At 44.9% G+C, this 21,516-nt stretch overlaps 1 protein-coding gene across 4 annotated transcripts in view; it reads right to left on the bottom strand.

Moving 5' to 3' along the window:
- Nucleotides 1-489: 489 nt before the first annotated feature.
- The window catches only part of PRR5L (proline rich 5 like), a 53,758-nt gene continuing 32,731 nt past the window's right edge, over nt 490-21,516 (bottom strand). For 3 of the 4 annotated variants that reach the window (XM_051621507.1, XM_051621509.1, XM_051621506.1), the window contains 3 exons: nt 18,697-18,837; nt 11,219-11,345; nt 490-3,169 (listed from right to left, as the gene is read on the bottom strand). In XM_051621507.1, the coding sequence (XP_051477467.1) occupies nt 2,787-3,169; nt 11,219-11,345; nt 18,697-18,837 (651 nt within the window). In that variant the 3' untranslated portion in view covers nt 490-2,786. The remainder of the gene's footprint in view (nt 3,170-11,218; nt 11,346-18,696; nt 18,838-21,516) is intronic. The other variant, XM_051621510.1, reaches the window with a different exon arrangement.

Genomic DNA, 21,516 nt, shown 5'->3' with positions numbered 1-21,516 from the left:
AAATCCCATCTTCCCATTCCGGCAGATCTTCCAGGAGGTTTTCTCAAGTGAATGACCATGAGGGTAAAAAAGACTTTCCCCTGTATCCCTGTCACAGCTGTGTGACATGGTGAGCAGTGAAGAAGTATAAACCCAGACCAGGACCCCGTATCCAAAATGCAAGTGTTTCTCATGCCACAACTCTGGCCTGAGGAGAGTCTTTGCTCTTTGCTTCCAGTGGACTGAGCCTCTGCATGCTCAAAACATCCTCTGCAGAGAGCAGCCACTCAGTGCTGTCCCTCAGGTCTACCCTCAGGGCCCTTTGGTGCCAGCCTCACACTGCTGTCACAGCAGCCGAAGGGTGCAGTTTTCTGACCACTTCCAGGTTCACCCGGTCTGCCTGTAAAAGTTGTGGGTTTGCAGAGGCTCGTGCATCTCATATGTCTGTTAAAGTGCTAGGTATGTCCAGACCCTTGGTGTGGTTTACAGAACAAGTTTTGATTACTTCAGTTTACAAAGTAAAGCCACCAGCTTTAATTCTCCTTAAAAATCAAAACAACTGCATGATTCAAAGTGGCTTGGTGCAAATTTTTGCAAATTGTTAACAGACAAGAAATCAAAATAATTCATATTATACATACATGTAAAACAAATTAAATTCAAGTTGAAACCAGGACTGTATTCCTGTTAGCCCTAAAGATGATCCAAGAATATGTCAGGAAATAAATAAATCATTCTCATTTTTACCATAAAATGGCGGGTACTGCTCACTAATCCAAATGGTTTGGGTATTTGCAGAAGATAAACGGGTTAGAGGAGAAACAGAAAGAAGAAGAGCATTAATAAGAGCAAACTGAAACGCTGCAGTGTGATCACTTCCTCACATCCCCCATTGTGTCTAGAGGAAAGCTTTAAATCACTTCAAGGGGCCAAAAAAATTTCTTTTGAGCAGGATGCCATCATCTGCCCCATGCTGGAGGAACCATGCCAAGGTGACACTCCCATGGTCTACTAGGTTTGGTTGTCACCACAGGCCCTTTCAAGTATCTCTTCCAACACTTGCAAACCACAGGAAGCAAAGCAACACTCTCATTTACAAAGGCAGTGTGACTTTTGCTCATTGCTGGTATTTCTGACGTTTCGTTATCAAATAATAATTTGCTTTCTTTTTGCTGCACACGCTGCTAAGACCAAATACTGACAAATAGGAGATGTACTTTTGGTGCAGGCAGTGGAGCAGAAAATACTTAATGCCCACAGAAGAAGGGCAAATTCTGCAGTTAATATCATAGAATGCAAAAAAACCCCAACATCCTGAATGCTCCTCCTAACCTTCTGCTTCCTTGTTAAGACAGGTTTATTTACAGTCAGTACCGCAGGGACTAGTTTCAAGTGGCAGTGGTGTTATATCCATATTTTTTAAGGGATTTGACATTTAAAGCAGTATTTCGGTTCACCTGCAAGCCTGTAATTACACTTACAAATCTGCTTAGCAAGACATCAGCAGCATATCCCAGGGCACTGCTCAAAGAGATTGGTTCTGTTCCCATGAAAGCAGCATTTGACTACCAAGTGATGCTACAAAGCAAACACTGCAGACTGCAATGCATGACAAACACTTGCAAACTGGACCCATTCCTAACCTTCAAAAACAAAAACAAAGACTGTAAAGAGTCCTTGCTTTACTTTAAAAGCAACACTGCACTGAGTCACTGGAGGTCAGGGGCACTTCATGAATATACTAATGAGATAGGACTCCTTTCTACATCCCACTGGTTATCTTTGGTCTCATGAAATCTGCAAGTGGTAAAAGTACCAGAGCAGCCCAAATACAAAATCCTGTGTATCACCTCCTGGTCTGCAATCATGATGGCCCAGTGCTAAGAAGCACCATTATGTCTCCGGAACACATGCAGACTCTGTCCAGTGTCTCCTTCCCAAAGGAATCCATTTAGAGTTCTCCTTTCATTGTAGCCATTCCACCACTTAAATTTTGAAAGCAAATTTTTGCCAAATGCCAGAATACTCGGGACTATATTTTGCTCCCAATTTACACACTCACCTCTCCTTTGCACCCAATTTACACCACCACCCCAAAGATATGACTGGAATCAAATAAAGTACATGTGAAGCACTCAGTAGGGACTCCATGTATACTCAGTTTTCTTCAGGTCTGAAGAAAAAAAAAGTCTGATTTGTTTGGATTTGGACTTTTAATCCATGGCCATGGGAGGCAAAGTCCTCTTACAAGCCACCTAAGCAGGTCCTTCTGCAGGATGCAAATAGTTTCATTCCTGAGTTCAACACTAAAAGAGAAAAATGCAGTCCTCACCCATCACCACACTAATGTAAGAAGCAAAGCAACATTTAGCACAGAGCTCTCTGCTGCAGGAACAAAGAGCAAACAAGCTGCACAGAGCTTGGAAAGATGGAAAAAAGCAGAGAGAGGCTAATTTGTATCATACCAAAGAAACAGAGGGAAACCGGAGGATAAAGGATTTCCTTCCTCTACTTCCTAGTAGAGGAAGAAAGGTTACAGAAGACAGACCGTGCAGTTCAACAACAAAAACTTTGCAGCCCTCAGTGTTCATCTGGGTGCAGCCTGGTACCTCCATCAACAATGATCCTACACAGGCAAGAAAAACAGATCAGGAGAGTATCCCCAAAGAGATGTAAGATTCTTCAAAGCCATTTCAATGACATAAGCAAAACTCTATTTTTTTGTTTTTTCTTTTTTTCCCCAGCAGGGATGACACAATAAATTGTCCAGCTTAGTGCATACAGTTCTCCTCCCATCAGCAAGACTTCTAGCTGGCTGGTGTGCAGTTCAAGTCTGCAGGGTCCTGCCTTCCTGCTGGTATGACTATATCTGGCTCATCAGCAATACTGGGCTCACTGGAACACTGCCTGTGACTAAAACTGGGCTGCAGAAGGAGACATTTGTCGGTACTCTCTGATTCTTCAACCACCATTCCTGTGTGCATCATGGAGGCCATTGCCAGGAGCTGAATATCTGAGTGAGCATTGGCAACAGTGTGGCGACGGATGCTACCACATTTCTCCAGGTAAGCCTCACCCTCCTGTTCTGTCAGTGGGGTCAAGGCCACCTCGCTGGCCTGCCGGGTCATCACCACATGAGATGAATAATTCAGTACACTGGTCTTAGGATGGGATCTGGAGTACTGTCTCTCTGGAAGACAAAAAGAAAGCAGGAACAGTCAGTCAGTAGGGCTCAGATAAAACATTGCTCGAACTGCTAGGCTGGCCTCAGGAAACAGAAACTACTCAGCATGCAGCTACAGTGTGTCCCCACCTTGTTATCACTGGGGAGAGGTCAGGTGCTCATTATTCATACTGCTAAGGGTTTGGAAAGGAGGTCTGCCTCTCCGCAGATAAGGAGACACCTACCATTCTGCTGTAAGGCAAAAGTGCTTGCTGCCTGTGAAGCAAGTCCAAAAGTTAACAAGTGCAGCAAAGGGACCTTCTTAAGCATCCTGACGGTCTCCTTTCTTACCCAGAGGGGTGAGGATCGAGTAGGAGCTCTCACGTGCAAGTTCAATAATAATCAGTAACACTACAGTGGCACAAGTCCCCGAAGAAACATTCGGTTGAGACCTGAGTTGCCATCCCTTTCTCTGGAAAATTTCTCTCAGGAGATGCCGGTAGGTGGCGTCAACATGAAATTCCTGATGCTTATGTTGTGCTGCCTCTCCAGGCAGCAGTGCTGCGTAGAGAAAGGTGTCTCTGATAGCTTTATCCCACTGTATTTTTTTTAAATTATGAAGAAAAAAAACCCACACACACATTTAATCCACTTTAAAAAATGTCTGGTTTTGAAGTTAGACACTGAAAACACTAAACAGCAACAGCCCACAACAGCCTGGGCAGAAAGGAGCAGAAATGGAAGGCAGTACTCGCAGAGCACGGGTGAAGGCAGTGACACAGAATTGGTAGGTGCCTGGTCTGTCACGTCCTCAGCAAAAATATGAAGGGTTTAAAACTCAAATCCAGGGTGCAATCCCCAGCCCTGTATCAAGAAGCACCATTTCAATTCTGAAACTGAAAGCTTTAAGAAAAGCAAGGGTCTTGAGTTCGTGTCTTGGCTCACTGTAATTCACCCTCCAGCAGGTTGAACAAGACAGTATTACTTTTTACCTGCTGTCTTCCAGCACTGTGCAGCATTGCGATGTGGTGTTAAACACCTTGTAGTTGTCTATCCCTGAAGCTACTGGTAAAGCTATTCCTTATCAGTTTTTCTGTTTCTCACCGGCTTCCTTCAGGTGCAGGGTTTCATTTTGTAAAGTCAGATATCTTTAAAAGCTATTCAGCTTTTGGGCTGAGAGGAGAAAGAGAGCTCAGTAGCCTCTTGAGATAGTTCATTGCACTCCTCCAACCTTCTGATTTAATATTTACATTGTATCTAGCCTGCAGTGGCTTCAGGTATGTAGAGGTGTCTTAGCTAACAAGAGAGGTCTGAGGAGATTAAACTGAACTGAGCTGTGCAAAATGCTACCAAATTCCCAGACTCCACAGCTACAGATTTTGTAGGCAAGAGGTAAATCTTTGTTCTTTTCTGTTCCTACAAAACACATTAAAAATTAAAACATGCTTCATTTAACTAAGGACAGTAGTCCTTCCCAAAAATCCATGGTGCACAGGAAAAAGAAAAATCATGGCCCTGGCATGATGTTCACTTAATAGATAAAAATATTCCTGTGACAAAAAAAAAAAAACTAACAACAGTGCCAGTTTTGCATGTAAACTTTTAGTGCTGCTGAAAGACTCACGCTTGATGACTTGAAAAATTAAAGTCCACTAAGAGCAAGTATAATATAGGAAGCAATAATATTAAATTATTTCTGCCCAGCCTGGTGACCCTGCCTTCACATGAACTGGTAAAGAGATCATGAGATCCTTTTCTGTCACAAAAAAAGCCCAGAATTGAGCAGAGGTTGAAAAGCCACCCTGGAATCTGGATGGAGACACAGTCAACCTGTGTTGGGGCTCATGCTGCCACAGCACAGCTGTCATTCACCTAAACCATGCAGCTGGCTACCAGCATTACCATATTTATGTCAAAAGTAGATCCACATTTAGTCAGCATTCATGTGGCACATTTTCTATGTACACAAGCAATCAAAAGCAATTTATCCCCCATGCATACTTTTTTTTAAGAAACTAAACTTTAACTCTTCTCCTCCCTTCTATTCTGCTAGTAATGTCCCAGAAATATCAGCATTTCACCATGCTCTTCTTGCCACCCTGATCTAGCAAATATCTAGCGGTGTGCTAGCAAGGTCCTTTGGTCTGCCATCCCATTGGAGGTAAGGTATGGAGTGCCATGCTGCAAGGAAAGCACAAAGAGTAATGATGGGCTAGAAATCATGGAAGCACCTGTCAATGCTCAGTTAGGAATGTGGGTTGGCACACCACAGTTTGAAGGATTGGGTGCTAGCCTGTTATTCTGAGATGTACTGGGTACAGTGCAGCACACCTGAAGCCTTATGGAGACAATCCAGGAGTTCCCGAGGTTATAGGAGCCAACAGGGAAGGAGCAGAGAAATACCTCAAGGGAACTCCAGCCACTCCAGGCAGTAAGACCCTTCATCTAGGGTACAGCCTAAATGCCTCTATGCAAATGCATGCAGCATGGGCAATAGACAAGAGGAGTTAGAGAGATGTACGAGCCTGCAGGCCTACTATCTTAGTGGCACCATGGAGACATTACAGGATGAATTCTATGACTGGAGTGATGGAATGGTAAGATACAGGCTCTTCAGGAATAACAGACAGGGGAGACAAGGAGCAGGTGTTGCCTTGTATACCAGTGACCAGCTGGACTGCATAGAGCTCCACCTGGGGATGAACAAAAAGCTGAGGGCTTATGGGTTAGAATTTCAGGCAGGGCAGGGACAGGGGAGATTACAGTTTTATATATAAACACACAAAAAATTCTATATTATTATAGTTTGCTACAGGCCACACAACCAGAAAGACTGACAAGATGAGGCCCTTTACATATAGAGAGGAGAAGCCTCACATTCACAAGCCCTGGTCATCATTGGCCACTTCAGCCACCCTGATAATATAACCATGTGCTTATGGGATTCTCTAGTTAAAAAAATTTATTCTAACAATCACAAGCTGAATTCCACAAGTGCACAGGCCCTACTGCCTTTCAAAGATTTATTCTGTGCGGAAGATTGATACACAGTCTGTACCTTTTAGCATCTTATATCTTCCTCCTACCATTGTGGTAAGAGTAGAGGCATCTGATAACATGAGGAATACTTCATGAAGCTGTCCTTCACTTTACTATTCACATAACTGCCACAAGCTGTGCATATTCTGGATGTTTGTGTCTTACTCTGTATATTCAAATGCAGTACACCTTTCAAATACCCCCTTTTGTCCACCAAGCCCTCTCAGCCTTTCTAGCTTAATCCTACAGTATAGACTCACTGTATATATCACTTCTATGTGAGAAGTCACTGACATTTCTATGCCAGATGAGAGCATCTAACCAAAGAGTTTAACTGGTCAAGAAAGAGGAAACCAGTTAGAGAGTTATAACTCACTAATTCTGCCAGTCCCTTTCTCTGTTTAGATAAACTCTAAATAGCTGAAGCTTTTCTTCTCCCCACTAACATCCCCCAGCCTCCTCCCCCACATCACAACCCAATTCCTGGACATCAAAAAAAAAGATCCTTTACCTACTAAAGGTATGTTCTATTTTGGCTCAACCTCAGTACTGCTATATCTGGAAGAAATTATCTGGCATTTACAGTGGGAGTCAAGAGTAAGTAAGTACAACCTGTAAACCTGTAAATCCAGACTATGGCACCTGGCTGCATTCTGTCATGTCACCCTTTCTCAAGGAAGGCAGAGTCACCCCTGCAAGGCGGGGATAAGTTGTCAGTCACTGTGCCAAGTCAGTGGCATATGCCCCATGAAAACAAATGAGAAACCTGCTCTGAGAGGAAAAGGCATGTCTTGTCATCATCCCACCAGCTCTGGGTTGGCTGGGAGAGTTTAAGTCTCTCCCACAATCTTTCTGAATATACATACAGGCAGGGGCCCTGTGATCACTTCTAGTGTGACACACGATTTCTTCTTGGCCCCTAACTAAACTGTTACTTATGCCAGTCAGCTCAGGAGGTAAGCACATCCTCCTGCTGCATCCACACCGATTTGTTGACGTCAGCTGCACCAAAGTGGTGGTGCTGAATGCATTGAGGTGTTATAGGAGGGAAAGCCTGTTTTTCCTCACTAGGAGAAAGTTTTTCTCAGTCCTGGTAGTGGCTTTTGCTATGTTGGAGTGCTTCTGTCTCATAGCACTGCATGGTCAGCAAGTGAGGTGTAGGAAGTTCAAAAAAGACAGAATGAAAACCAACAGATGAATCACAGCAAGTCAGGGATTGATAAAAGAAGGCACCTTAGAAACATCCTGTAATTAGAACAGTGTGATTTGGCACCCATTCACCACTAAGAGTCATCCAACACCTAGTGATTCACTTGTTTTGCCATAAGAAAGATGTCTTATACCACGAGCATCTTTGGCCATAGGCTTGCAAACTTAGTAGAGAGGGCTTTAAACCAGCATTGCTGAGGAAGGGGATCCTCAATCCATCCCACTGCCACCACTTTGAGGCCAGTGCCAGTAATAGATGCTCTGGGCCTGGAGAAGGATCACAAGGCACAGGAGAACACCTAAAATGCAGGAGAATATAATCCCAGCCAGTAAGACAGCTTCAATGGGGGCCAAACTTAGATGTCTCCATGCAAATGCATGTAGCATGGGGAACAAGCAGGAGGAGTTAGAGACCTGTGCATGCCTGCAGGGCTACAATCTCGGAGGCATCACTGAGACATGGTGGGATGACTCCTATGGCTGGAGCATGGGAATGAGTGGATACAAGCTCTTTAGAAAGGACAGGCATGGGAGAAGAGGATGGGGTGTCACCCCCTACATCAATGACCAGCTGAAGTGCATGGAGCTCCACCTGGGAATGGATGAGGAGCTGACCGAGCGCTTATGGGTCAGAGTAAAAGGAAAGACAGGGCAGGTGATATCACAGTGAGAGTGTGCAGCTTTGAAAGACAATATAACCCAAAGCTGTTGCCAGCAGACAGCTGATACATGAAACACCAGACCTATCTGCAGCTGGAAACTGAGCCGTTGGTCACCTTGCCAAAATTACCTCCTGTGGTGACTCTTTATTTGCACAGCCTACAGATCCTCAATGACCTGAAAGTGAGCCCCATGGAGCAGGTTCACGACAAGGCAGTATACACGTCTGAGAAGCCTGAAGCCATGCTTTTGGCGCTTTCCTCACACTACGGGCACGTACTGAGGTTCTCCTGGGCTCTTTGACTGGTATCACTTTGTCTTTCACAGAACAATGGATCCAATTGCCTTTTTCCAATGACAGCAACACAAGAGAGTCAGGTCAAGCTCCCCATGGGGAGTGAGGGTAAGGTAATTTTTGTAACCAAGTTTGTCTTCCTCGTCCTATTCACTGTGCAGTCACATAGATATTTGGTGGCACAAGGGAGGGACCATGCTGGGCAGAGCTAATGGCCATAGCCAGCGAGAGTGTCAGATGATCCAGAGGCTCCTGAGGTAGTGGGAGCCAACAGGGAAGGACCAGAGAAATACCTCAAGCGAACTCCAGCCACTCCAACCCATAAGAAGGCTTCTTCAGGGGTCCAACTTAAATGTCCCTATGTGAACACGTGTAGTAAGGGGAGCAAACAAGAGGAGTTACAGACATGTATGTGCCTGCTGGCTTACGGCCTTAGTGGCATTGCGGAGACATGGTGGGATGACTCCTACAACTGGAGTGATGGAATGGAAGGATACAGGCTCTTTAGGAAGGAGAGGCAGGGGAGATAAGGAGGGAGTATTGTTCTCCTCCAAGTAAAAGAAGAGTCAACAAACAGAAGTGCTATGCTGGACCTTGTTCTCACTAACAAGGAGGGGCTGGTCGGGAATGTGAAGCTCAAGGGCAGCCTTGGCTGCAGTGACCCTGAGATGGTGGAGTTCAAGATCCTTCGGTCAGTGACAAGGGTGCATAGCAAGCTCATGACTCTGGATTTCAGGAGAGCAGACTTTGGCCTCTTCAGGGACCTCCTTGGTAGAGTACCATGGGATAAAGCCCTGGAGCGCAAAGGAGCCCAAGAAAACTGGCTAATATTCAAGGATGATCTCCAAACTCAGGAGCGCTGCATCCCAACAAAGAGGAAGTCAGGCAAACACACCAGGAGGCCTGCATGGATGAACAAGGAGCTCTTGGACAAGCTCAAACACTAAAAGGAAGCCTAGAGAGGGTAGAGGCAAGGACAGGTAGTCTGGGAGGAATACAGAGAAATTGTCCAAGCAGCCAGGGATTAGGTTGGGAAAGCTAAAGCCCTGATAGAATTAAATCTGGCCAGGGACATCAAGGGCAGGCAGAAGAGCTTCTGTAGCTATGTTAGTGATAAAAGAAAGACTAGGGAAAATGTGGGCCCTCTCTGGAGGGAAACAGGAGACCTGGTCATGTAGGATATGGAGAAGACTGAAGTACTCAAGGACTTTTTTGCCTTGGTCTTCACTGGCAAGTGCTCAAGCCACACTCAAGTCACAGAAGGCAAAAGTAGGGACTGGGAGAATGAAGAACCACCCACGGTAAGGATAGATCAGGTCTGAGGCTGTCTAAGGAACCTGAGGATGCACACGTCCACGGGACCTGATGAGATCTATCCGTGGCTCCTGAGGGAACTGGTGGATGAAGTTGCAAAGCTGCTTTCATTCATATTTCAGTCTGGTAAAGTTCCTACTGCCTAGAAAAGGGAAGCATAACGCCCATTTTCAGAAAGGGAAAACAGGAAGATCCAGGGAACTGCAGGCCAGTCAGTCCCACCTCTGTGCCCAGCAAGATCATGGAGCAAATCCTCCTGGAAACTACTTTAAGGTGCATGGAAAATAAGGAGGTGGTTTGAAACAGCCAACGTGGGGCTTCATTAAGGGTAAATCATGCCTGACAAATTTGGTGGCTTTTTATGATGGGGTTGGTGGACCACACAGTGTTGGTGGGCGAGGGAAGAGCAACTGACATCATCTACCTGGACTTGTGCAAAATGTTTGTTAGTGACATCGATGGTTGGATCGAGTGCACCCTCAGCAAGTTTCTGACGACACCAAGCTGTGTAGTGTGCTTGGTATACTGGAGGGAAGGGATGCCATCCAGAAGGACCTTTACAGGCTTGAGAGGCAGGCCCGTGCAAACTGTGTGAAATTCAACAAGGCCAAGTGCAAGGTCCTGCACCTGGGTCAAGGCAATCCCAAGCACAAATACTGCTGGGAGGAGAATGGATTGAGAGTAGTCCTGAGCAATCAACACCTTCGGGGTGCTAGCTGATCAGAAGCTCAACATGAGTCAGCAATGTGCACTTGCAGCCCACAAAGCCAACAGTATCCTGGGCTGCATCAAAGGAAGCATGAGGGAGGTGATTCTGCCTCTCTACTCTGCTCTCCTGAGACCCCACCTGGAGTACTGTGTTCAGTTCGGGAGTCCTCAACATAAAGACATGGAGCCATGGAAGGGAGTCCAGAGGAAGACCACAAAGATGATGAGAGGGCTGGAAGAGTTGGGCTTGTTCAGCCTGGAGAAAAGAAGGCTCCAAGGAGACTGTATAGCAGCCTTCCTGCAATGGAACAGGACCTATGGGAAAGCTGGGGTGGGACTGTTTACTAGAGACTAAAGTCAAGGCGTAATAGTTTTAGACTGAAAGAGGTTAGATATAGATTAGGCATTATTCACTACGGGGTTGGTAAGACACAGGAACAGGTTGCCCAGAGGGGTGGTAGATGCCCCCTCCCTCAAAGTGTTTAAGGGAAGGTTGGATGGGGTTTTGAGCAACCTCGTCTAGTGGGAGGTTTCCTTGCTTACTGAAGGGGGGATGGACTAGATGATCTTTAAGGTCCCTTCCAACTCAAACCATTTTATGGCTCTACAATTCTATGATCTTTTTGAGATTATAGTAATAGTTCACTCAGTCATGAAACAAAAAAAGCCTGTCACAAAAATCTACATTCAGAAAAATACTAATCAAGGCCTTCTCCAAGGTGTTTTAGCCTTTGTTTTCTGTATCTCATGGAGTAATGCACTGTCTTCTTTTCTAGTACAGATGTGCACTGCCTCACATTAACCAATCTGTGTCACTCAGTGAGAGCTTATGTACGATATGTATGTCTTACCAAGCAAACAGGTGCTACCAGAGAAACTGTGATCCTCACACAAACCCAAGTAAGGTGATACCACTTGCTTGACCAGTTCTTCCAGCTGTAGATAGCCCTCACTGGGGCCAGTTGGCTCATGGACACTCTGAAATTTAAACAGAATTGACAGAAAAAGTCAACATTACCCTTACATAGTTTTGAGTAAGGTTTTTGAGTAAAGCTTGGGGTCTGTCAAATATCTCTGCACTGTAATATCGCAAGCGTATCAGTAAACCACTTGGAGAGGCACAGCTGATAAGCTTAAATCTTGGGTCAGGTGTCATTCAGGTTAACCTCCTTGCTCAAGTCACAGCCATGACCCCTATGGCCATCAAGCAGCTAGCTGTCTTTTTTCTGATGAAGGGATAGGAACATACTAAGTACACACACATTGAGGATTTGCACAGTGTAACTACAGTGATATAATTATACTAGGGCAGTTCTATCAGGAAATGTCTCTTAGTAGAAAAGCCTTAATGTCCCTTGGTCAAAGCACCGCTCTTTTCCTAGGCAGGAATGCAGGAAAAAAACCCTCTGTAGTTCAGCTTACAGATGTGAAGATGGTAAATAACACTAACCATGTAACAGTAATTTCAGATACCATTCACAAGACTTAACTTCCTGCAAAGCCTCCATAAGCTTTCCTTTCTCAAACACCTTGCTTTGAAACCCTCTTTGTCCTGAGGATTATTTTATTAAAATGTTTCAGGAAAATTGAGCTAGCACGTTAGTATCTCTGGGCCACTGGGAACATCAGAACAGCAAGAACTCATACAGAAATACCAGCTAACCTACTTGACAATTTTGATTATAGTTCAGAAAATTTCATTCCCCATCACTAATTTTAAGGTATATTGGAGAAGAAATAAAAGAGAAAAGAATGCAAACAGCTACTTGTAATATCGAGACACCTGGCCTGATGGTGGCAGGTGGGATGCACCTGTCCCAGAGGGGGAAAAGGCTTTTGGGGCAGGACTTAGCAGGGCTCATTGAGAGAGCTTTAAACTAGATGTGAAGGGGGAAGGGGAGAAAACTGGGTCTGTTAGGGACAAGCCCAAGAGGAACATACCAGGGCCTGAAGGAAGGTGGTCTAAGGAGGATTTGGTCCCACCAGTGTGCAGGGTTATGATCTGGTAGCAATAACAGAGACATGGTGGGACAGCTCACACGACTGGAATGTGGCCATGGATGGCTATGTGCTTTTTAGGAAAGATCGGTCGGTGAAGCGAGGTGGTGGAGTTGCTCTTTATGTGAGAGAGCAGCTAGAATGTATCGAGTTTTGGGCAGGGGCTGATGAGGGGCAAGTTGAAAGTCTGTGGGTAAGAATTAAAGGGCAGGGTGGTATGGGTGATACAGTTGTGGGGGTCTACTACAGACCTCCTGATCAAGATGAGGAAGTTGATGAGGCTTTCTACAGGCAGCTGAAAGCAGCCTCACAATTACAGTCCTTGGTCCTCATGGGAGATTTTAACTACCCTGATATCTGCTGGAAGACTTACACAGACAGCCTTTCACAGTCTAGGAGGTTCCTCCAGTGCATTGATGACAACTTCTTAATGCAAATGGTGGATAAGCCGACTAGAAGAGGAGCGCTGCTGGATCTTGTGCTCACCAACAAGGAGGGCCTTGTTGAAGCAGTGGTGGTCAATGGCAGCCTTGGCTGCAGTGACCACGAGATGGTGGAGTTCAGGATCCTGTGTGGGAGGAACAGAATACCCAGCAGGACCAGAACCCTGGACTTCCACAGAGCAAACTTTGGCCTCCTCAATCAATTGTTAAGGGAAGTCCCATGGGACAGAGTGCTAGAAGGTAAAGGGGCTCAAGATAGCTGGTCAACATTCAAGGATCACTTCTTGCAAGCACAAGATCAGTGTGTCCCAATGGGTAGAAAATCTAGTAAGGGAGCTAGGAGACCAGTGTGGTTAAAAAAGGAACTGCTGGGCAAACTCAAGTGGAAAAGGAAAATCTATAGATCATGGAAGGAGGGGCTGGTTACTTGGGAGGAATATAGGACTGTTGTTAGAGAATGTAGGGAGGCAAATAGGAAAGCTAAGGCCTCCTTGGAACTTAACCTTGCAAGTCGGGTTAAGGACAATAGAAAGGGCTTTTTCAAATACATAGCCAACAAAACTAATACCAGAGGCAATATAGGCCCACTGCTGAATGAGGCGGGTGCCCTGGTGAAAGAGGATTTAAAGAAGGCAGAGGTGCTGAATGCCTTCTTTGCCTCTGTCTTTACTCCTGCAGGCTTTCCCCATGAGCCCCAGTTTCATATAGCCCCAGTAGAAGTCAAGATAAAGGAGGAGTTTGCTAAGGTAGATGAGGATTGGGTTAGGGATCAGTTGAATAATCTGGACATCCATAAATCGATGGGTCCGGATGAAATGCATCCAAGGGTGCTGAGGGAGCTGGCGGAGGTCATTGCTAGTCCACTCTCCATCATCTTCGGTAAGTCATGGGTAACAGGAGAGGTGCCTGAGGACTGGAGGATAGCAAATGTCACTCCAGTCTACAAGAAGGGCAGGAAGGAGGACCCGGGTAACTATAGACCGGTCAGCCTCACCTCCATCCCTGGAAAGGTGATGGAACAACTTGTCCTTGGCACTATTTCTAGACATATCAAGGACATGGGGGTCATCAAGAGCAGTCAACATGGTTTTACCAAGGGGAAGTCATGTTTGACTAACCTCATAGCCTTCTATGAGGAAATTACTAGGTGGATAGATGATGGTAGAGCAGTGGATGTGGTCTATCTTGATTTCAGTAAAGCATTTGACACCGTCTCCCACAGCATCCTTGTAGATAAGTTGATCAAGTATGGGTTTGATGATCAGGCAGTGAGGTGGATCAAGAACTGGTTGAAAGGAAGAAGTCAGAGAGTTGTAGTCAATGGGGCAGAATCTAGTTGGAGGCCTGTGACTAGTGGAGTACCTCAGGGGTCGGTACTGGGACCAGTGTTGTTCAACATCTTCATCAACGACCTGGATGAGGGTACAGAATGTACCCTCAGCAAGTTTGCTGATGACACCAAGCTAGGAGGAGTGGCTGACACACCAGAAGGCTGTGCTGCCATTCAGAGAGACTTAGACAGGCTGGAGACTTGGGTGGGGAAAAACCTGATGAAGTTTAACACGGGCAAGTGTAGAGTTTTGCATTTGGGGAAGAAAAATGTCATGCACCAGTACAGGTTGGGGGCTGACCTGCTGGAGAGCAGTGTAGGTGAAAGGGATCTGGGGGTCCTGGTAGACAGGAGGATGACCATGAGCCAGCAATGTGCCCTTGTGGCCAAGAAGGCCAATGGCATCCTGGGGTGTATTAGAAAGGGTGTGGTTAGTAGGTCAAGAGAGGTTCTCCTCCCCCTCTATTCTGCATTGGTGAGGCGGCATCTGGAGTATTGGGTCCAGTTCTGGGCCCCTCAGTTCAAGAAGGACAGGGAAGTGCTTGAAAGAGTCCAGCGCAGAGCCACAAAGATGATTAAGGGAGTGGAACATCTCCCTTATGAGGAAAGGCTGAGGGAGCTGGGTCTCTTTAGTTTGGAGAAGAGACTGAGAGGTGACCTCATCAATGTTTACAAATACGTAAAGGGTGAGTGTCAAGAAGATGGAGTTAAGCTTTTTTCAGTGATGACCAGTGATAGGACAAGGAGTAATGGATACAAATTGGAGCATAGGAGGTTTAAGGTCAATATCAGAAAAATTTTTTTTACTGTGAGAGTGACAGAGCACTGGAACAGGCTGCCCAGAGAGGCTGTGGAGTCTCCTTCTCTGGAGACATTCAAAACCCGCCTGGACGCCTTCCTGTGTGATGTACTCTAGGTGACCCTGCTCTGGCAGGGGGGGTTGGACTAGATGATCTTTCGAGGTCCCTTCCAACCCCTATGATTCTATGATTCTATGATTCTATGAATATAGTATTTTGCATGTATCACCAGCCTGGGTGACAAGAAAAGATAAAAACAGATAGTATACTTGGCTGTATTTGGCATGCTTGGAAAATATACTCCTGAGGTCTAGATAAATAGGGTAGTCCTCACAAAAGGTCTGAGATTCTTTGGAAGATGTATAGCATTTTGCTTGCTGCCAAAAATGTTCCTCCTCTCATGTGCACTGCTAAACATCCCAGACAGCCAAGGGACTGGCATCAGGCAGCCAGTGGCCACAGCTCTTTCAAATTTCACAAACTGCTGTGATGCAGGCTCACCCTGTTTTTGCAAAGCTGACAAACCAGAACTAGGGCACAAAAAGGCATTCAGAGAAGATGGGTGATGAAAATTTATGTGAAAAAAAAGGAGTCGTAAGATTGTTCCTTGCTGGGAAGGAGATGTATGAAGAAAAATACAAACACCAAAGAGCAAAAAACAGCCCTTTGATGGCAGCATCCTTATCTGTTCCCAGGAAAACTCACAACATTCAAATTCAGCTCTCATTTCTACATTTACTGCTCCCAAATAAGCACATAGAATCATAGAATCATTTTGGTTGGAAAAGACCTTTAAGATCATCAAGTCCAACCATAACCTAAATCTACCAAATCCAATACTTAAACCATGTTCCCAAGCACCACCTCTACACATCTCTTCAAACACCTTCAGGGATGGAGACTCAATCACCTCACTGGGCAGCCTATTCCAGTGTTTTTTTATCTTTGAGTGAAGAAGTTTCTTTTAATATCTAATCTAAGCCTCCCCTGGTGCAACTTTAGCCCATTTCCTCTTGTCCTATTGCTTGTTAATTGGGAGAAGAGACTAACTCCTACCTCGCTACAATCTCCTTTCAGGTACTTGCAGAGAGCAATAATGTCTCCCCTCAGCCTCCTTTTCTCCAGACTAAAACAATCTCAGTTCCCTCAGCTGTTCCTCGTAAGACTTGATCTCCAAGCTCTTCACCAACTTCATTGCACTTCTCTAGACACACTCCAGCACCCCAATGCCCTTCTTGTAGTGAGGGGCCCAAAACTGAACACAGTACTCAAGGTACAGTATCAACAGTGCCGAGTACAGGGGCACAATCACTTCACTACTACTGCTGGCCACACTATTTCTGAGTCAAGCTGGGATGCTCTTGGCTTTCTTGGCCACCTTGGCACACTGCTGCCTCATACTCAGCTGACTGTCAATCGACACCCCCAGGTCCTTTTCCTCCGGACAGCTTTCCAGCCATTCTTCCCTAAAGTATGTAGCATTGCATGGGGTTGTTGTGACCCAAGTGCAGGACCCAGCACTTGGCCTTGTTGAACCTCATACAGTTGGCCTCAGCCCATCCATCCAGCCTGGCCAGGTCCCACTGTAGAGCCTTCCTGACCTCAGGCAGATCGACACTCCCTCCAGACTTAGTATCATCTGTAAATTTGCTAAGGATGCACTCAATCCCCTCATCCAGATCATCAATGAAGATATTGAAGAGAACTGCCCCCAGCACTGAGCCCTGGGGAACATCACTTGTGACGGGTCACCAGCTGGATTTAACTCCATTTGCCACAACTCTTTGGGCCTGGCCATCCAGCCAGTTTTTTAGCCAGCAAAAAGGACACACTTCCAAGCTATGAGAAGCCAGCTTCTCCAGGAGAATGCTGTGAAAAACAGTGTCAAAGGCTTTACTAAGGTCCAGGTAAATTAAATCCACAGCTTTCAATCCACTAAATGGGTCACCATGTCATAGAAGGAAATCAGGCTAGCCAAGCAGGACCTGCTTTTCATGAACCCATGCTGACTGGGCCTGATCGCCTGGTTGTCCGGCACATGCTGCATGCTGGCACTCAAATTATTTGCTCCATAACCTTCCCCAGCACCAAGGTCAGACTAACAGTCCTGTAGTTTCCTGGATCCTCTTTCCAACCCTTCTTGTAGATAGGAGTCATATTTACCAGTCTCCAGTGTACTGGAACTTCTCTGGCTAGCCAGGACTGCTGGCAAATGACAGAAAGTGTCTTGACAAGCACTTCTGCCAGCTCCATTAATATTCCTGGGTATATCCTGTCTGGCCCCACAGACTTCTGTATGTCCAAGTGGTGCAGCAGGTCACTAACCATCTCCTCTTGGATTATGGGTGCTTCAAGCTGCTCCCTGACCCTGTCTTCCAGCTCAGGGACCAGGTACCCAGCAAAAAACTGGTCCTACTACTAAAGACTGAGGCATACAAGGAATTAAGTGCATCAGCCTTCAGTCCTTCCTGGACTCCTTTCCCCTTCAAGACTGTCTCCCAAGAGACTCAGTCAACCAGTCTCTGAAAGAGGTCAAAGTCTGCATGTCAGAAGTCCAAGGTGGCAGTCCTTTTGACCCTCCTCCTTATTTCTCCAAGGATAGAGAACTTTATCATTTCATGGTCACTATGCCCAAGATGGCCTCCAAATATCACATTCTCCACAAGCCCATTTCTGTTGACAAACAACAGGTGCAGCAGTGTGCCTTTCCTAGTAGGCTCCCTCACCAGCTGTGTCAGGAAGTTATTGTCTATACACTCTAGGAACCTCTGGGACTGTTCCTTCTCTCCTGTATTATGTTTCCAGCTGACATCTGGGAAGTTGAAGTCCCCATCAAGGAAAAGGGCCAGTGATTCACAGTCTGTGACAAACTCCTACCACAATGTCTGCTTTGTTGGCCTTCCTCCTCATTCTTACCCATAAATATTCAATACTATTGCCAGAATCAGTAACTTCACGGTATTCGTAGCACTCCTTAACATACAGGATGACTCCACCACTTCTCTTTCCTAACCTTTTCCTCTGAAGAGCTTGTAGCCATTGATTACAGCACTCCAGTCATGCCAGTCATCCCACCACGTTTCTGTGATGGCAACAATATCATAGTTCTCCTGCTACACAGTGTCTTTCAGCCCCTCTTGTTTGTTGCCCATGCTGTGTGCATTCATGTTGATGCACTTCAGTTGGGCTGACCGTCCTGTCATCTTTTTGTGAGGATAAGTCCTAGTTCCTAGCTGGATGTCCTCAGACATTTTCCCAGTAACTAACCAACCAGTGATCCATGCATCTTTTTTGCCACATGAATCTCCATCCTCTTCCCCCTTCCACTCCCTCTCAACAAGCCCTGCTAGCTCTTGTGCCAGGATCCTCTTCCCTCTTTGAAACAGGTGTATCCCATATGTTGCTAGCAGGCCTGGTGTCATGTAAATCAACCCATGGTCAAAGAGCCCAAAGTCCTGCCAGTTGTTGATCTGCTGGCTCTTCCTTTTTATTCCCTTATCAATGCCTGCAATTGGAGAGATAGAGAACACCACTTCTGCTCCTGATCCCTTAACCAGTTGTCCTAAGGCCCTGAAGTGTCTCTTCATTGCCTTTGGACTTCTTGTTACTACTTCATCACTACCTACCTGAAAGATTAACAACGGGTAATAACACCCTCTACTCTCCTCACTCTGCTTTCAAGAGTTCATCTTAGTTCAATGATGTCAAGATACTCCAGTCCAAGTGGAGTCAGATGAAGAAGAGCAGATGCTCCGTACCTGCAGAATTAACAGCATCTGGACAATGGAAGCTGGGAGCTCTGTCTGGACCAGAGGAAGAATTTCTTCCAACTTGACTTTTAGCAAGACCAAGTCTCTGAAGCCAAGAAGAGCAATCTGACGTATAGTTAACTCCTGACCCTAAAAAACACATATGGAAAAATCAAAGTTTTTAAAAGGATGTGTGAGCACGGCACCAATTCATGTATGCACACAGACAGAAAGGGTCTATCCTACACATTGCTGTTGTGGCAAAGAGCCCCCAGGTGCTCAGGTTGAGGATTCATGGTACTCTTTTAATGCCTCCCTCTGAGTTTCTGTCTCACACAAATTCTGAAATTAGTAACACCTCATCTGAAGTGCCACTAGGTTTGCAGTGAAGCAAAAAATGGGCCTGTATTTCACCAAAAGAATACATATTCATGAAACCCAACTGTGATCCAATGTGGTCACAAACATCCAAAGCCCAGGATGGATGCAGCTTGTGCTTCTGCCACTCAAAACTGAGAAACCAGAGATTTAGTAAGGAAAAGAGCTTGGTACAGAGTATTCCTTAACTAAGCCTACCTCTGGTCTGTGTTGGATCCTCTTTTTGCTCAACATCTGCACTTTAGACCTTGCTGCTATGACAAAAATCCACAATTCAGACCATCATAGATTTTTAGGATTTAGGCTAGAGCAAAACTAGCAAGACTGCTTGTATCCAAACATCATTTTTAAATGCAATAACTTTGATTTCTACTGTTGGGTGCTCCATGTGCTCCCAGATAGTTTTTTACATCAACAACACAAGTGAGCAGGTTTAATAGATGAAGATGATGTTATATTTGTCAGCATATTTCAACACAGTTGGACTGCATTTGGCACTCTGGTGCTACCATCTTTCCCTCTGCTATACTTAACATCTGCACGACTTTTTCTTGCCCCACTGCACCTTAGCAGCAGAAATTTTCTTTCCAGCCCTTCCCAGCATTTTCCAGTCTGAAGAGCTTCTTTTGCTCTTCCCAGCATGTTAATCTCTGCCCTGTGGTCTATTTGGGAACCATTTTATGGTCTTCATAACACACTCAACATGGCAAATATTTAGGTGGAGGGAATTAACGCAGTTAATAATTAATTCATAATGGTTTTAATGTCATAATTAACCACATCATCAATATGTAAATACAAATGAAAGCAAATAGTCTGGAAGGCAGCTTGGCCATAATAAAAACACTTTGCTGTTTTAAACCATCACTGCATGTTTAGAAACACAGAGGTGTAGAAAAAAGTGGTACATATCTCTGAACTGTATTTCATCAGCTGCACAGTTTTTAATTATAGCATGTAGTTTAGTCCCATTAACTTCATACCCCATTTCAAAATGCAAACATCTTGCTGTGCCAAACAAAACAAGATTTGCTATTCTTTTTCCAAACCAAGTTGTTACAGCAACAGCCACAATTACAGAAAAGTCAGAGACCTGTTTACATAGTTTCCCTCTGTACAGCAATTTAACCAACTTGGCTGCTTAAAGGTCATATTTCTGCAACAGTTATGAGCTTCAGGTTTAAATTAGCTGAGATAGGAAGTTGCTTCTAGTTACTACCTTTGGTAACATATGCACACACATTTGTATGACTAACCTTCAGTCTGAATGGGCAATTGCTGGGATCACAGAAGAGCAAAACTAAATAATCATGTTGACATTTGAAGCAAAGGATGTGGAACATGCAACAAATTGACTTTCCCATCTACCAGAGTAGCACAAGAACTGTGACTTGGTGAAAGAAATTCGTTAGATGAGCTCCCTTCATATGTAGTGACACACAATATAAACAGCTATATACAGTTCTGTATTTGTAGGAAGAGCCTAATCTTGCTATTAGGGCAATGGCTTAGAAGAAGAGCAATTTCTTATTTCTTGCTGCACTAGCATCTCTGTTGTAGCCTCAGGCAGCTTACTCACAGTCAAATTTTTGGACGTATTTAGGCAATTTAAATCCACACCCTTATGTTGGCCATAGGTGCCTACAAAGCTTTAAATATGCTGTCTGTTACTTTTCAGTCCCTCATCTGTAAAATGGCAGTACTTCCCTAACTTCATAGCTCCTATGAAATATTTTGAGTGACTCAGATATTGTGACCAAAAAAATACAGTAAGAATGTTATACTTTCAAAGGATCTCAACATCCCATACTCATGCCTTTACCACTACCATCAAGTTACTTCCAAAAGCTGTACCCACTGTACAGTAACTCTTGTTCAGTTTCTCATTTGAGACAGTTAACAGTAGGGGAGATTTTCCTGGGAAGTGGCAGAATTATTAGGATCAGTGGGTATGACACACAGTTAGCTCAGCTGTTTCCACAGTGCACAGATAGCTGCAGTGCAGAAAACTCTCTGCTTAAATCGATTAGGTCACTCCATGACTGAGAATTAGTTGTAAAAGGACAGAAAGGGAGGATATTATAATTGTGCAGTTTTACCTGCCAAACACCTACCTTTAAGCATCTGCAGCAAGGAAAGAATAAAAATACAGTAGAAAGGTTAGTGTCTGTCTTCACAGAAATCCTTTCTTTTTCAGGAAATGCCAGCTTTAATAGAATTAGAATAAAAGGGCAACCTTAGAGCTTTACCTGCTGCCTTTCAAACAATACAAGGGAAAAATAATTTTAAAAGGCTCTGGAAAGCATGTCTTCTGGAGAGGCAAAAGTCAAGAGAAGAAGGCTCACATTTCCAAGAAAGTCAGTCTCCTCATGAGGTACATTCCTCTTTTCCTCTGATGGAAGAGAAGATCAAAATAGTCTGGGGAGGTAATTAAACTACTCATATGGAAAC

This window comes from Apus apus, chromosome 5 (assembly GCF_020740795.1).
Source record: "Apus apus isolate bApuApu2 chromosome 5, bApuApu2.pri.cur, whole genome shotgun sequence".
NCBI lineage: Eukaryota > Metazoa > Chordata > Aves > Apodiformes > Apodidae > Apus > Apus apus.
The sequence above is the reverse complement of the archived record's forward strand: the minus strand, read 5'-3'. Positions and strand labels throughout refer to the sequence as shown.